At 42.2% G+C, this 12,905-nt stretch overlaps 1 protein-coding gene across 1 annotated transcript in view; it reads right to left on the bottom strand.

Annotated features, from left to right (window-relative positions):
* Positions 1 to 9,267, bottom strand: part of DPY19L4 (dpy-19 like 4) — a 73,395-nt gene extending 64,128 nt beyond the window's left edge. The window contains exons 1-2 of the mRNA XM_017865191.1: positions 8,570 to 9,267; positions 2,914 to 3,024 (exon numbers count right to left, since the gene is read on the bottom strand). Coding sequence (XP_017720680.1) covers positions 2,914 to 3,024; positions 8,570 to 8,957 — 499 coding nt within the window. The 5' untranslated portion in view covers positions 8,958 to 9,267. The remainder of the gene's footprint in view (positions 1 to 2,913; positions 3,025 to 8,569) is intronic.
* Between the last annotated feature and the right edge of the window lie 3,638 nt (positions 9,268 to 12,905).

The following is a 12,905-nucleotide window of genomic DNA, read 5'->3' as shown; positions in this document are numbered from 1 at the left end:
GAATTTTTTTTTTTTTTTTTTTTTTTTTTTTGAGACGGAGTCTCGCTCCGTCACCCAGGCTGGAGTGCAGTGGCACAATCTCGGCTCGTTGCAACCTCCACCTCCCAGGTTCAAGCGATTCTCCTGTCTCAGCCTCCCAAGAAGCTGGGACTACATGCGCCCGCCACCATGCCCGGCTAATTTTGCATTTTTTTAGTAGAGACAGGGTTTCACCATGTTAGCCAGGATGGTCTCAATCTCCTGACCTCGTGATTCACCCGCCTCAGCCTCCCAAAGTGCTGTTATTACAGGCTTGACCCACCGTGCCCGGCCTCCCATTTCGTGATTTTAACTTTTATTGGTTGAAAAGACAAATGGCTTTTCTTTTCTTTTTTTTTTTTTTAAATAAAGACAGGGTCTCACTATGTTGTCCAGGATGGTCCTGAACTTCTAATCTCAAGCAATCCTCTGCCTCAGCTTCCCAAAGTGCTGGGATTACTGGCTTGAGCCACCTTGCCTGGTTTATAAACTGTTCTCACTTCAACATTACAAGTCCCAGAATTTTGGAATTCTCTATTTTCTTCTTCATTCCCACTTACAAATAGACCAATTCCATTCTAAACTCAGATCTCTTTCCTATAGTCAAATGCAGCTGTTAATACCAAAGGCACTCTAGTAACATTCTGTTTTGCAATCTCATTACCTAAAATGATAGAAAAAAATAGTATTGTCAACTATTCACAGGAAACAGTATTATCAAATGTTTTGTCATGATGTAATATAGATCTTCATTTTTCCAGCTCCCAAATATAGTTTTCTTGTAGCCAGCCCCTCAACTATTACCCACAGCCTTTATCTTGAGCAAATTTATATACAGGCCTCAACTTTCAGTGCAGAGGAAGCAGTATGAGAAAGCTGTTTAGCCCTTAAGGATGATACATTCTCCAAACCCATCTTTAGATATGGTTATAGAAGAAAATGGAAGAGAAAAGATCTCCAGAGTGCAAAATCAAGGACCATGGAGAACAATGAATTGGGAAACAATTCCCCAGGAACACAACTGGGGCATAAACACAACAGATTCCTTCTCCCAGAGTAAGGGGATATCTTGTCCCTGTCCAACAATGTATACTGAGCGGGGGGATGTGCAGAAAAGAGTTAACACAGCCGGTCTGAGAACACTTTCCTGAGAAAGGCCTGCTTGCAGGCGGATCACCTGAGGTCAGGAGGTGACCAGCCTGGCCAACATGGTGAAACCGTGTTTCTACTAAAAACACAAAAATTAACCAAGTGTGGTGGCACATGCCTATAATCCCAGCTACTTGGGAGGCTGAGGCACAAGAATTGCTTGAACCCAGAAGGTGGAGGTTGCAGTAAGCAGAGACTGCACCATGGCACTCCTGCCTGGGTGGCAGGGTGAGACTCTGTCTCAAGAAAGAAAAAAAAAAAGAGAAAAAAGAAAAAAAGAAAGCCCTGCTTACAAGGTAGGCTCTCTTGGCTGGCATCTAGGAACTTCAATTTCAGGAGAGTTCCCACCATTCTCTAACTGATAACAGTGCCTATCCTCTTTGTACAAATAATGTAGTTTATGATTTCTTTCTGGGAGTCAAGAATTTTGGTACATGGTAGGCAGAGGATACCTACATGACTAGCCCCCAATAAAAACCCTGAGCACTGAATCACTAATGAGCTTCCCTGGTAGATAAAACTTTACAAATGTCACAATTTGATGCTGAAGGAATCAGGCCCATCCTGTGTGACTCTACTGCAGTGGAAATTTGGAAGCCTATGCCTGGTTTCTTGCAGATTTCACCACAATAGGTCTTTTCACTTTGCTGATTTTGTTTTATATTATTTGCTATAATAAATCATAGCCGTAGGCTGGACACAGTGGCTCATGCCTATAATCTCAGCACTTTGAGAGGCTGAGGTAGGTGGATCACTTGAGGTCAGGAGTTCAAGACCAGACTGGCCAACATGGGGAAACCCCGTCTCTACCAAAAAAACAAAAATTAGCCAGGCATGGTGGTGTGAGCTACTCAGGAGGCCGAGGCAGGAGAATTGCTTGAACCCAGAAGGCGGAAGTTGTAGTGAGCTGAGATCATGCCACTGAACTCCAGCCTGGGTGACAGAGCGAGACTCTGTCTCAAAAATCAATCAATCAATCAATCATAGCTGTAAATACAACTTCATTCGGAAACTTGTGAGTCCTTCCAGCTAATAACGAAACATGGGGGTGGTCTTGGGAGCCCCTGACACAAAACAGATAACCTGTCTGTTTAGTTCATAGATCTCTGGATTAGAACGAGTCATAGCCGGCCCTGATGTGGATAAGCCCAGGATGAAGGCTGTGACTAGATAAGGCAGAGTCTTAGGGTGTGGGAAAAAGTAAGTGTATTTTGTCTGAGGGAGGGAAATAAATCACAAGGACAGGATGTGGTAAACTATATTATTATTCACAACTATTTTCTCCTTCCCAGTAAAAAGATTATATATCCCTTCCCACTACCATGTGGACCTGGAACACTTCCCTGTAATGAAAATATACTTCACATCCCATCGTCTAAACTGATTATATGACTTGCTTGGGTCAATAAAAGGTGCGTACAAGTGATAGTGTGCTAGGTCAGCAGAAACTTTAAGAGGCATTGCATGATTCTGCCTCCTCTTTTCCTATGTCACAAGAAAAATCTTTTCCAAATAGGGACTATTCCCCTTCACAACACATAAAATTATGACAGCCAAACTACAGCCACAACATGTAATATTAATTAGAAATAAATGTTTGTCATAAGCCAGTGAGATTTGGGGGTTGTTCAAAACCTAGTGAAAGCTGAGCATATACTTAATCTCAAAATATGTATATTTAAAATATTAATATACTCTCTAATGTAAACTATTTTTGTAGTAGCACAAATTCCAAGACTAACTTACGTTTTGGAACTCTTTCAGGAGCTGGAATGTCACTGATTTTCTCTTCTTTGGCAGATTCCTTATTTTCTGAAGACTTTGGCTTTTTTCTTTGGCGCAGCTCTACAGGTGGTCCTTAAAATATTTAAGACATTATTGCAATGTGTGTATAAAATTATTTTGATCTGTATCCTGAGCCAATTAACCTTTATTATTCTAAAGCAAAAGTACCATTGAGACCTATTAGCATCAAAGATAACCTTTTCATAATTATTTTGGCACCCCTGCAAAATTTTCTTTTGTCCAAAAAAAAGACAATTTTAAGTTCCACTCCCCAATTTGTGTTTTGACAATCCTAGTAGTAAACCAATGCGCTCTTCTCCCAAGATGATGCAATTTTCAAAACATCCCAAAATAAGTAAGCTCTTTTCCAAATTAGAGTCAAGGTGTTATTCAGCTCATAATTCTAGTTACCTTAAAGTATCAAATGCATAACTCATGGTTTAAGTGTTTTGTAAAAATCAAAACATAACACATTATCATAAACTACACTTCTTTGTTTAAATAACCCTGAAAGCTCTGCAGAATTTCAGTGCTGTGTTATCATTAGCATTGTACAATCTTTTAGATTTAGGGATTAGAAAATAGGCTGAACCTACAAAGATACTTATATATGAGAAGGTCTCAAAATAATTTCCCAGGATTAGACTAGCTTCCTCTTCTAGCTCCAGTTTTAGAAAATGTGATGCAGAAGTTACCTCCAAACTAGTAAACTAAACTCCAAGTTAAACAGGAATGTACTATGTACAATTTATACTTTTCCTCCCTAGAATCAATCATCTTGTGGGATAGATTACGATACTATAAGTACAGAGTGTTCCTGCCAAGTTATAAAGTGGTACAATAATTTATCTTTCTCATGGAAGTGGAAGACAGTTTTTTCCTTTCTCTTAGTAATAACTTCAGGCTATGAAATGTGAAAATAAACATAGAAGTCAAAGAAGGAGAAATGAATCAGTTGCTGCTGATCAGATGTATGTTCTTAGCTTTACTGTGGAAAATGAATAAAATAAACATATTTTAAAATAGCTTCATAGCAAACTTACATGCTCATTAAAATATCTTTAAACACTGGCATAGTGAGAAAAAAAGCTGTACATTTAATGGATTCAGACTGATGAATCTAATGTTTACTCATTTCTATACTACCATTTATTCTGTAGTCACGTTAAGTAGTGAAATCAATGAAAATATTTTAAAATGACATTATTAGGCCAGACATGGTGGCTCACGCCTGTAATCCCAACACTTTGGGAGGCCAAGGTGGGTGGATCACCTGAGGTCAGGAGTTCAAGACCAGCCTGGTCAACATGGTGAAACCCCGTCTCTACTAAAAATACAAAAATTAGCCGGGTGTGGTGGTGTGCTCCTGTAATCCCAGCTACTTAGGAGGCTGAGGCAGGAGAATCACTGGAACCCAGTAGGTGGAGTTGCAGTGACCCGAGATCGCGCCACTGCACTCTAGCCTGGGTGACAGAGGGAGACTCCGTCTCTAAAACAAAATGAAACAAAACAAAAAAACAAAAAATGGCATTATTAGAAAAACGTAACCCAGACTTTGAGTATTTATACATATAAATCTAGGTCAATTAGTAAATATCACTATATTTCTTCCTCATTATGCCTCTTTAATATTCCCCTGCTCTGGGTTAAAGTAAAAGTTAGAAGCAGTCATCAAGAACGAATATTTATGCAAAATCAAATAAAGTCTTCAAAAGCAAATTATTGTTTTTAATTTTATTTTAAAAGAATACAAGGGGAAAATACAACCACAAGAACCTTCCTTTGTAGGTACACCTGCATAATTAATCACATAACAGCACTGGACTTTAAAACATTTAATTGGATAATTTCAGAAATCAAATTAACAAATCTATTGATATAGTCAACAGATATATTATAAGTGACCAATGGGCTAGGTAAGTGGGTCTTTCCCATTAGAGTCTAAAAATACACACTTAGTGATAAATAAGACGGGAATAGTCACATAAAACGTGTTCTTACAAAAAACTATCATTTTCCTTTTTAAAAATGTTCTTTATCAAATCGCTTTACAGGACTTTAATTAAACATGTTCTCTTTGTGCCCATAAATGAATTTTGTTTATAAAAGTACAACTCACACAAAAATTTTGCATAGATTTTCAAGTAATTTCTGAAGTATACAACTCTCAACAGTCACCTCTCAAGAATTTATATTAGCAATGATCAAGGACCATACAAATATGTAATCTATAAAAGATCTATAATATTATATTTTCCTGATTCTAAGATGCCATATATTTGAAGATACCACTCAATAGGTTTTCAAGGGGGAAAAAAAAACACACTGTCATACTGAATGCATATACTGATTTTAAGACATACCAATTTTAGTGGCATTAAACTGTAAGAGCGAAAATTATGACTTGATAAATACAGTATTCATTTTAGCTCATCTCTTCAACCTTATCCCTAAAGCTAACTTTCCATATAATTTCATAATGGAAAAACAAAGCCATACATCTCTAGGTGGAAAAAAGCAAAGGCCAAAGCAATGGACAAATGAGATTATCAGTTCTGACAGGAAAGCTCTGCGATGTAATTCAAGCTTCCTTTTTTCTTTCTTTTTTTTTTTTTTTTTTGAGACAGAGTTTCACTCTTTTTGCCCAGGCTGCAGTGCAGTGGCGCCATGCCGGCTCACTGCAACCTCCGCCTCCCGGGTTCAGGCAATTCTCCTGCCTCAGCCTCCCAAGTAGCTGGGATTACAGGCGTCTGCCACTACGCCCAGCTAATTTTTTGTATTTTGAGTAGAGACGGCGGTTTCACCATGTTGGCCAGGCTGGCCTCGAACTCCTGACCTTGTGATTCGCCTGCCTCAGCCTCCCAAAGTGCTGGGATTACAGGCGTGAGCCACAACATCCAGCCACTCCTTTTCACTATGTTATATTTTTAGCATTGTAAAGAAAAAGTCAAACTAAATGAAGATGATTACACATCCACAAAAGTAACCTGCTATTTCAGACTTCAGTCCAGTCATCTTTATATGAAATAGTAGGGCTACAAACAGGCTTTCAAATGTCCACACAGGCTAGACATAGCAGTTTCCAAATGAAATGTTAATACTGCTCTACTCAAGGTTGTCACTTCTTTCTTTGCTCTAACACTGCTTTCAGAAAGCATAAACACCCCGGCCCTCTACTGCATCAAGGAAGACATTTTTTTAAAAAACAGATTCCCAGAGTATTTACTTGGACAATGAAGAGGATTCAAGCGAATGTGAATTGTCAGTAAGATGGGACATGGAGAACACCTGGATACAAGTAAAATATACAGACTATTTAGTCTAATTTTAACACAGCGAATAAAAGATAATATGAATTTTTGGGGAAAAAACTATAGAGTGACAAATAAACAAAAAACACTCAGAATGCCTGGCACATAGACAGGCGTGCTATATATATTATTATTACTAGCATTATAATAAATGAAAGTTTAATTACTCATTCATTGCTATTATATCCTTGCATCTAATAGAGTATGAACACAAATATTTATGGAATTAAAAATGTGTTGAATAAAGCAATATTTTAATAAACTGCAACCCATTAATTGTCCCATATAAGATGTATTTAACTGTTTTGAATTATATGTAATTCTACAACCAAAAATCATTTTTTATTTTATTTATTTTATTTTTGAGAGGGAGTCTCGCTCTGTCACCCAGGCTGGAGTGCAGAGGGGCGATCTCGGCTCAATGCAACCTCAGCCTCCTGGGTTCCAGCGATTCTCTTGTCTCAGCCTCCCAGGTAGCTGGGACTATAGGCATGCGCCACCACGCCGGGCTAATTTTTGTATTTTTTAGTAGAGACAGGGTTTCACCATATTGGCCAGACTGGTCTCGAACTCCTGACCTCGTGATCCACCCGCCTCGGCCTCCCAAAGTGTTAGGATTACAAGTGTGAGCCACCGTGCCCAGCCTTAATTTTGTTTTTTTTGAGATGGAGTCTCGCTCTGTCACCCAGGCTGGAGTGCAATGGTGCAATCTCGGTTCACTGCAACCTCAGCCTCCTGGGTTCAAGTGATTCTCCTGCCTCAGCCTCCCGAGTAGCTGGAACTACAGACGTTCGCCACTCCACTTGGCTAATTTTTGTATTTTTAGTAGAGATGGGGTTTCACTGTGTTAGCCAGGTTGGTCTTGAACCCCTGACTTCAAGTGATCCACTCACCCTGGCCTCCCAACGTGCTGGGACTACAGGCATGAGCCACCATGCCCAGCCCATTTATCATTTTATATCACATAAGTAAAATTTACAAAACGGTACAATCTTTTAATATTGGCTCCACAGATCTATTTAAGTACAACCATAGTCTAAAATAATTTTTCATTTTGCATGATGTATTAAAGACTTTCAGTATTGTAGTATTGATTTTTTTATGCAGTGTTAACTTTTTGAATGCTTTAAGTTAAGCATGAATGTACTCATAGGAACATGCAAGCTAGTGTATCAACCTACCCCCATAAATTTGCAATTAGAAAAGAAAAATACATCAAGAAATATTTCAAATGATAATATACTGTAACCACAGACAGAACCAAGGAAACAAGTGGAATTACATTCTTTCTCACCAACGACAAATAGCTTTGGTTTTGAAGCTGTTTTTAGTTAGAATGTCTTAAATTCAGACCAGCTTTAACACTCTGAAAACTCAAGAGGAAGCAAATATGAACCAAGCCTGCATAGGGACAGGTCAGCAAGTCACAGATCAGTAAACACTTCTTGTGCTTAATTTTTAAAAACTGCTTTCCGCTAAATTCTTTAAACTCCTTCCCTGTACTCTTGGTTCAAAAAGGCTTGAGTCGACCGAGCGCAGTGGCTCACGCCTGTAATCCCAGCACTCTGGGAGGCCCGAGGTGGGCGGATCACCTAAGGTCCGGAGTTCGAGACCGGCCTGACCAACATGGAGAAACCCCGTCTCTACTCACCCACTTTGACCTTCAAAGGCCTCCTGGCCTCATCATCTCCCAAAACTATAATACTTAGATGGCTCTGCCCTTTACCATTTTCCTCTAAACCTAAGTGAACTTGGCTTTCTTCAGTTTCTGCGTGTTCACCCATTCCCCATTCATCATACCATGTTTATCCCAAACCTCTGCCTCTTTATCCCCGTGGTGAATGTCCCCTCACCCCCTGTGCCTCTGGATTTGTCAATACCCACAGCCCTTTAAAAATCGCCCTCCGAATGAGGGGCCTTGAGTGAAACAACGACCACATTCAAATATGCACTCAGTACCTAAACCTGCACCTTCGAAACCAAACTGCGCCCCCGACTTCACCAAGAATCTGCTCAGGATCCTCCCTCCCTCACAACCACTCCTAGCACAGCTTTCTCTCCTGCTACGGATTCCCAACTTTCAACTACGCCTTTGCTTCCCAATTCGGCCGACAAAACTTCGAGCCATTCGCTCCGCTCTCCTGAATTTCTCCGCAGCCCTCTCCTGGGCGCCGAGCTCCTTCCCGCCCTCCCAGTGCAGCCGCCAAGGCGGCCACCGGCAGCTCCAGCCCACACCTCCAGCGCCCCCGCCCCTCCTTCCCGAGACCACAGGCAGCCGTTGGAGCGCTGGACCCCGCGGCAGTCACCTTCTTCCTCCGCCATCGTCTCTGCGGAGGCCGGGGCGCCCTCCGACTCCAGCGCGGCCCGGAGTGTCCCTCCCTCCGCGTCGCCGAACCCCTCGGCCACCCGGGGCCCGCTCCTGGCCGCCGCGCCCCCACTTCCTGACCCACCCCCCTCCGGTGTCGCCGCCAACCGCGTCCCCGCAGGCGGCCAGGGAACCACAGTGTTGGGAGAGGGGAGCGGTCGGAGCGTTTCGCTGGGGCGCCGGAGCCTGAGAGGGCAGGAAGGAGACTCCACGCCGGGGGCGCCGCCCACAGCAGCAGCTACCGGCCGCTGCCTCCCCTGGAAAGCGAAACTAGTGGGTCTCGCTGCAGCCCCGCCCCTCGTCCTACTCTTCCCAGAAAGTGGGGGCATGCTTTCCGCCACGTTTGTGACTCCGCGACTTAGCGAGTCGGAGACGATCAGCAGCGACAGCTCCCAGGTCCAGCCTCTAATCCCGCCCCATTTTACACGGAGGAAACTGAGATCTAATGTGGTGGAAGTCACAAAGCCAGACAGAGGCAGAACTGCCTGTAATTCCAGCTACTCCGTTGGCGCTTTGGTTTAGTAGACCACTTGACCATTACAAGAAAGAAACTTGTGCTTTTATAGTAAACTGAGTAAGAAAATAAAGGCCTGGTATGAGGCAATGAAAATAAAAATGTTCAAAGAGAATGATTCAAAAGATGTTGGAAGGCCGGGCGCGGTGGCTCAAACCTGTAATCCCAGCACTTTGCGAGGCCGAGACGGGCGGATCACGAGGTCAGAAGATCGAGACCATCCTGGCTAACCCGGTGAAACCCCGTCTCTACTAAAAAATACAAAAAACTAGCCGGGCGAGGTGGCAGGCGCCTGTAGTCCCAGCTACTCAGGAGGCTGAGGCAGGAGAATGGCGTAAACCCGGGAGGCGGAGCTTGCAGTGAGCTGAGATCCAGCCACTGCACTCCAGCCTGGGCGACAGAGCCAGACTCCGTCTCAAAAAAAAAAAAAAAAAAAAAAAGTGTTGGGAAATGAAATCTACCGGGGGGGGTGACAAATTGGATGTGATAAATGATGAGTCGAACATGATTTCTGATGTTTCTATCTTGAAATTAATCATATGCTTTCTGTGTGCCCAGGAAAAAGTGCTGCCAATAAGAATATAAAACAAAAGGCCTTAAAACTTCTCTACTTGAAACCAAAAAAATACATGCAGTCTATTTTTAAAACATTCTTCTGAGGCTGGTCTAGGTAGCTCATGCCTGTAATTCCAGCTTTTTGGGGGGAGGCCAAGGCCGGCAGACTGCTTGCACCCAGGAGTTCAAGACCAGCCTGGGCAACATGGCGAAACTCCACCTCTACTAAAAAACACAAAGAATATCTGGGCGTGGTGGCGTGCACTTGTAGTCCCAGCTACTTGGGAGGCTGAGGTGGGAGGATCACCTGAGCCCAAGAGGTTGAGGTTGCAGTGAGCTGTGATCAAGCCACTGCACTCAAGCCTGGCTGAGAATGAGTCCTTGTCAAAAAAACAACAGCAGCAAAAAAACAAAAAACAAGAAACATTATTCTGGCACATGCTTCACCTCATTAGTAGTAAAAGAACATAATTAGTTAGAAATCCTTCTGTCGGTACAGCTTTTCTTCTATAAAAGATATGGAATTGTGTTTCATCTTTATTCTGTAATAAAATATTAATTATCCTTTTTTTTTTTTTTTGAGACAGAGTCTTGCTCTGTCACCTAGGCTGGAGCGCAATGGTTCGACCTCGGCTCACTGCAACCTCCGCCTCCTGGGTTCAAGCAGTTCTCCTGTCTCAGCCTCCCAAGTAGCTGGGACTACAGGCGCCTGCCACCACGCCCAGCTAAGTTTTTTTCTATTTTTAGTAGAGATAGGGTTCACCATGTTGGCCAGGCTTGTCTGGAACTCCTGACCTCAGGTGATCCGCCTGCCTCGGCCTCCCAAGTGGCTCATGCCTGTAATACCAGTGGCTCATGCCTGTAATTCCAGCATTTTGGGAGGCCGAGGCGGGTGGATCACCTGAGGTCAGGAGTTCAAGACCAGCCGAACCAACATGGTGAAACCCCGTCCCTACTAAAAATAAAAAAATTAGCTGGGCGTGGCGGCAGGTGCCTGTAGTCCCAGCTACTCAGGAGGCTGAGGCAGGAGAATTGCTTGAACCCAGGAGGCGGAGGCTTCAGTGAGCCAAACTCGCACCACTGCACTCCAGCCTGGCTGATAGAGTGAGACTCCATCTCAAAAAAAAAAAAAAGCCAAGAGTGGTGGCTCACACCTGTAATCCCAGAACTTTGGGAGGCTGAGGTGGGTGGATCACCTGAGGTCAGGAGTTCAAGACCAGCCTGGCCAGCATGGTGAAACCCCGTCTCTACAATAAAACACAAGAATTACCTGGGCATGATGCAAGTGCCTGTAGTCCCTGCTGCTCAGGAGACTGAGGCAGGAGAATCACTTGAACCTGGGAGACGGAGGTTGCAGTGAGCCAAGATATACCACTGCACTCTATCCTGGGTGACAGAGCAAGAATCCATCTCAAAAAAAAAAAAAAAAAAGCATTCTATTTAAATATTCTTGAATTGGATATATTAGATGTCTTAGGACATTTTCTTTCTTTCTTTCTTTTTTTTTTGAAATAAGGTCTCACTTTGTTGACAGCTGGAGTGCACAGGCGCAATCATGGCTCACTGTAGCCTCGACCTCCCAGGCTCAGGTGATCCTCCCACCTCAGCCTCCCAAGTAGCTGGGACTACAGACACACGCCACCAGGCCCGGCTAATTTTTCTGTATGTGTGTGTGTGTGTATATATATATATATTTTCTGAATATGGGTATATTCTGTGTGTATATATAAAATATACATATATAAATACATATATACATATATATATATATATATTTTTTGTAGAGACATGGTTTCACTATGTTGCCCAGGCTGGTCTTGAACTCTTGAGCTCAAGCAATCCGCCCTTCTTGACCTCCCAAAGTGCTGGAATTACAGGCGTGAGCCACTGCACCTGGCTAGGGCATTTTATTAAAAAACAAATTTTCCCAGAGTTAAAACTACTCTAGGTAGAGATTTTTGATCAAGTTGGTCATATGAAACAATACTCATAAAGCAAAACATTATTGGAACTACGTGGCCTATTATCAAGATTGTCCCAGGCAAAGCTTCTATGCTAGAAAACATAGGTTGCTGACTTTGTACCAAGACTCTTGCCTCTCTTCTTTCAGATAGTAAGCCCTTTAAATATTTGTGAATTATATTAGGGTTTCCAGATACAATTCAGGACACTTTAGTATGAGCACGTCCCATGCAATATTTGGGACATGCTTACACCAAAAATGATTTGTTATTTATCTGAAATTTCTATGTAATTGAATATCCTGGGTTTTGTTTTGGTTTGGTATTTTGTTTGTTTTTGCTAACTCAAACAACACTATTTATAGGGATTGAGACTGCCACATTAGAAGACACCTGCTATTAATTGCACTTAGGCCTTCTTGGTACATGTAAATGGCAGATTAAATTCTTTCTTATTTTGATCAAAGGGATGCAATTGGATAGCAGGTGGCCTCTGAGTACCTCAATTCAGTTAATTCAGAAAAAAATCTGCTATTCCTAAAGCCCTGACAGATGAAGTTGTTTCTGCTGTTTTTCCACCCTACATCACATGTGATCCTGTAGGCACAGGATGCATCACATTCCAAATTGTAGGTATCTTAAAAGCAAAGGAGCACAATGATATTTGGGCAAAAAAAAGTTGTCTACCAAATTTGTGACATCACTATAAAAATGTATGTGTATAGAGGGGAACAACACACACTGGGGCCTTTCAGAGGGCGGAGGGTGGGAGGAGGGAGAGGATCAGGAAAAATAACTAATGGGTACTAAGATAAATACCTGGGTGATGAAATGATCTGTACAACAAACCCCCATGACACAAGTTTACCTGTGTTACAAACCTGCACTTGTACCCCTGAACTTAAAAGTTAAAAAAAAAAGTATGTGTAACACGGAAACTGCTATGACATTTCTTTTTCTTTTTTTAAGTACAGTAAAGGCTGGCCCAAGTGCCGTGGTGTTCACAACTAATTGATCACAACCAGTTACAGATTTGCTTCTTCTCCATTCGCACTGCTTCACTTGACCAGTCTAAAACAAATACAGTTAAAAAAACGTATCAATTTCCCATCAATTATAGTATGATTTAAAAATAGAAAAAATTTTAAATCCTGTTAGAATCCTGGATGAGCACCTTGGCTGAGAATAGAAACCTTAAAAGCCAACAACATGACGTGTCCAGTAGATGGCAGACGCAGCCAGAATCA

Source organism: Rhinopithecus bieti, unplaced genomic scaffold, assembly GCF_001698545.2.
Source record: "Rhinopithecus bieti isolate Rb0 unplaced genomic scaffold, ASM169854v2 scaffold_82287, whole genome shotgun sequence".
In the NCBI taxonomy this organism is placed as follows: domain Eukaryota; kingdom Metazoa; phylum Chordata; class Mammalia; order Primates; family Cercopithecidae; genus Rhinopithecus; species Rhinopithecus bieti.
The sequence above is the reverse complement of the archived record's forward strand: the minus strand, read 5'-3'. Positions and strand labels throughout refer to the sequence as shown.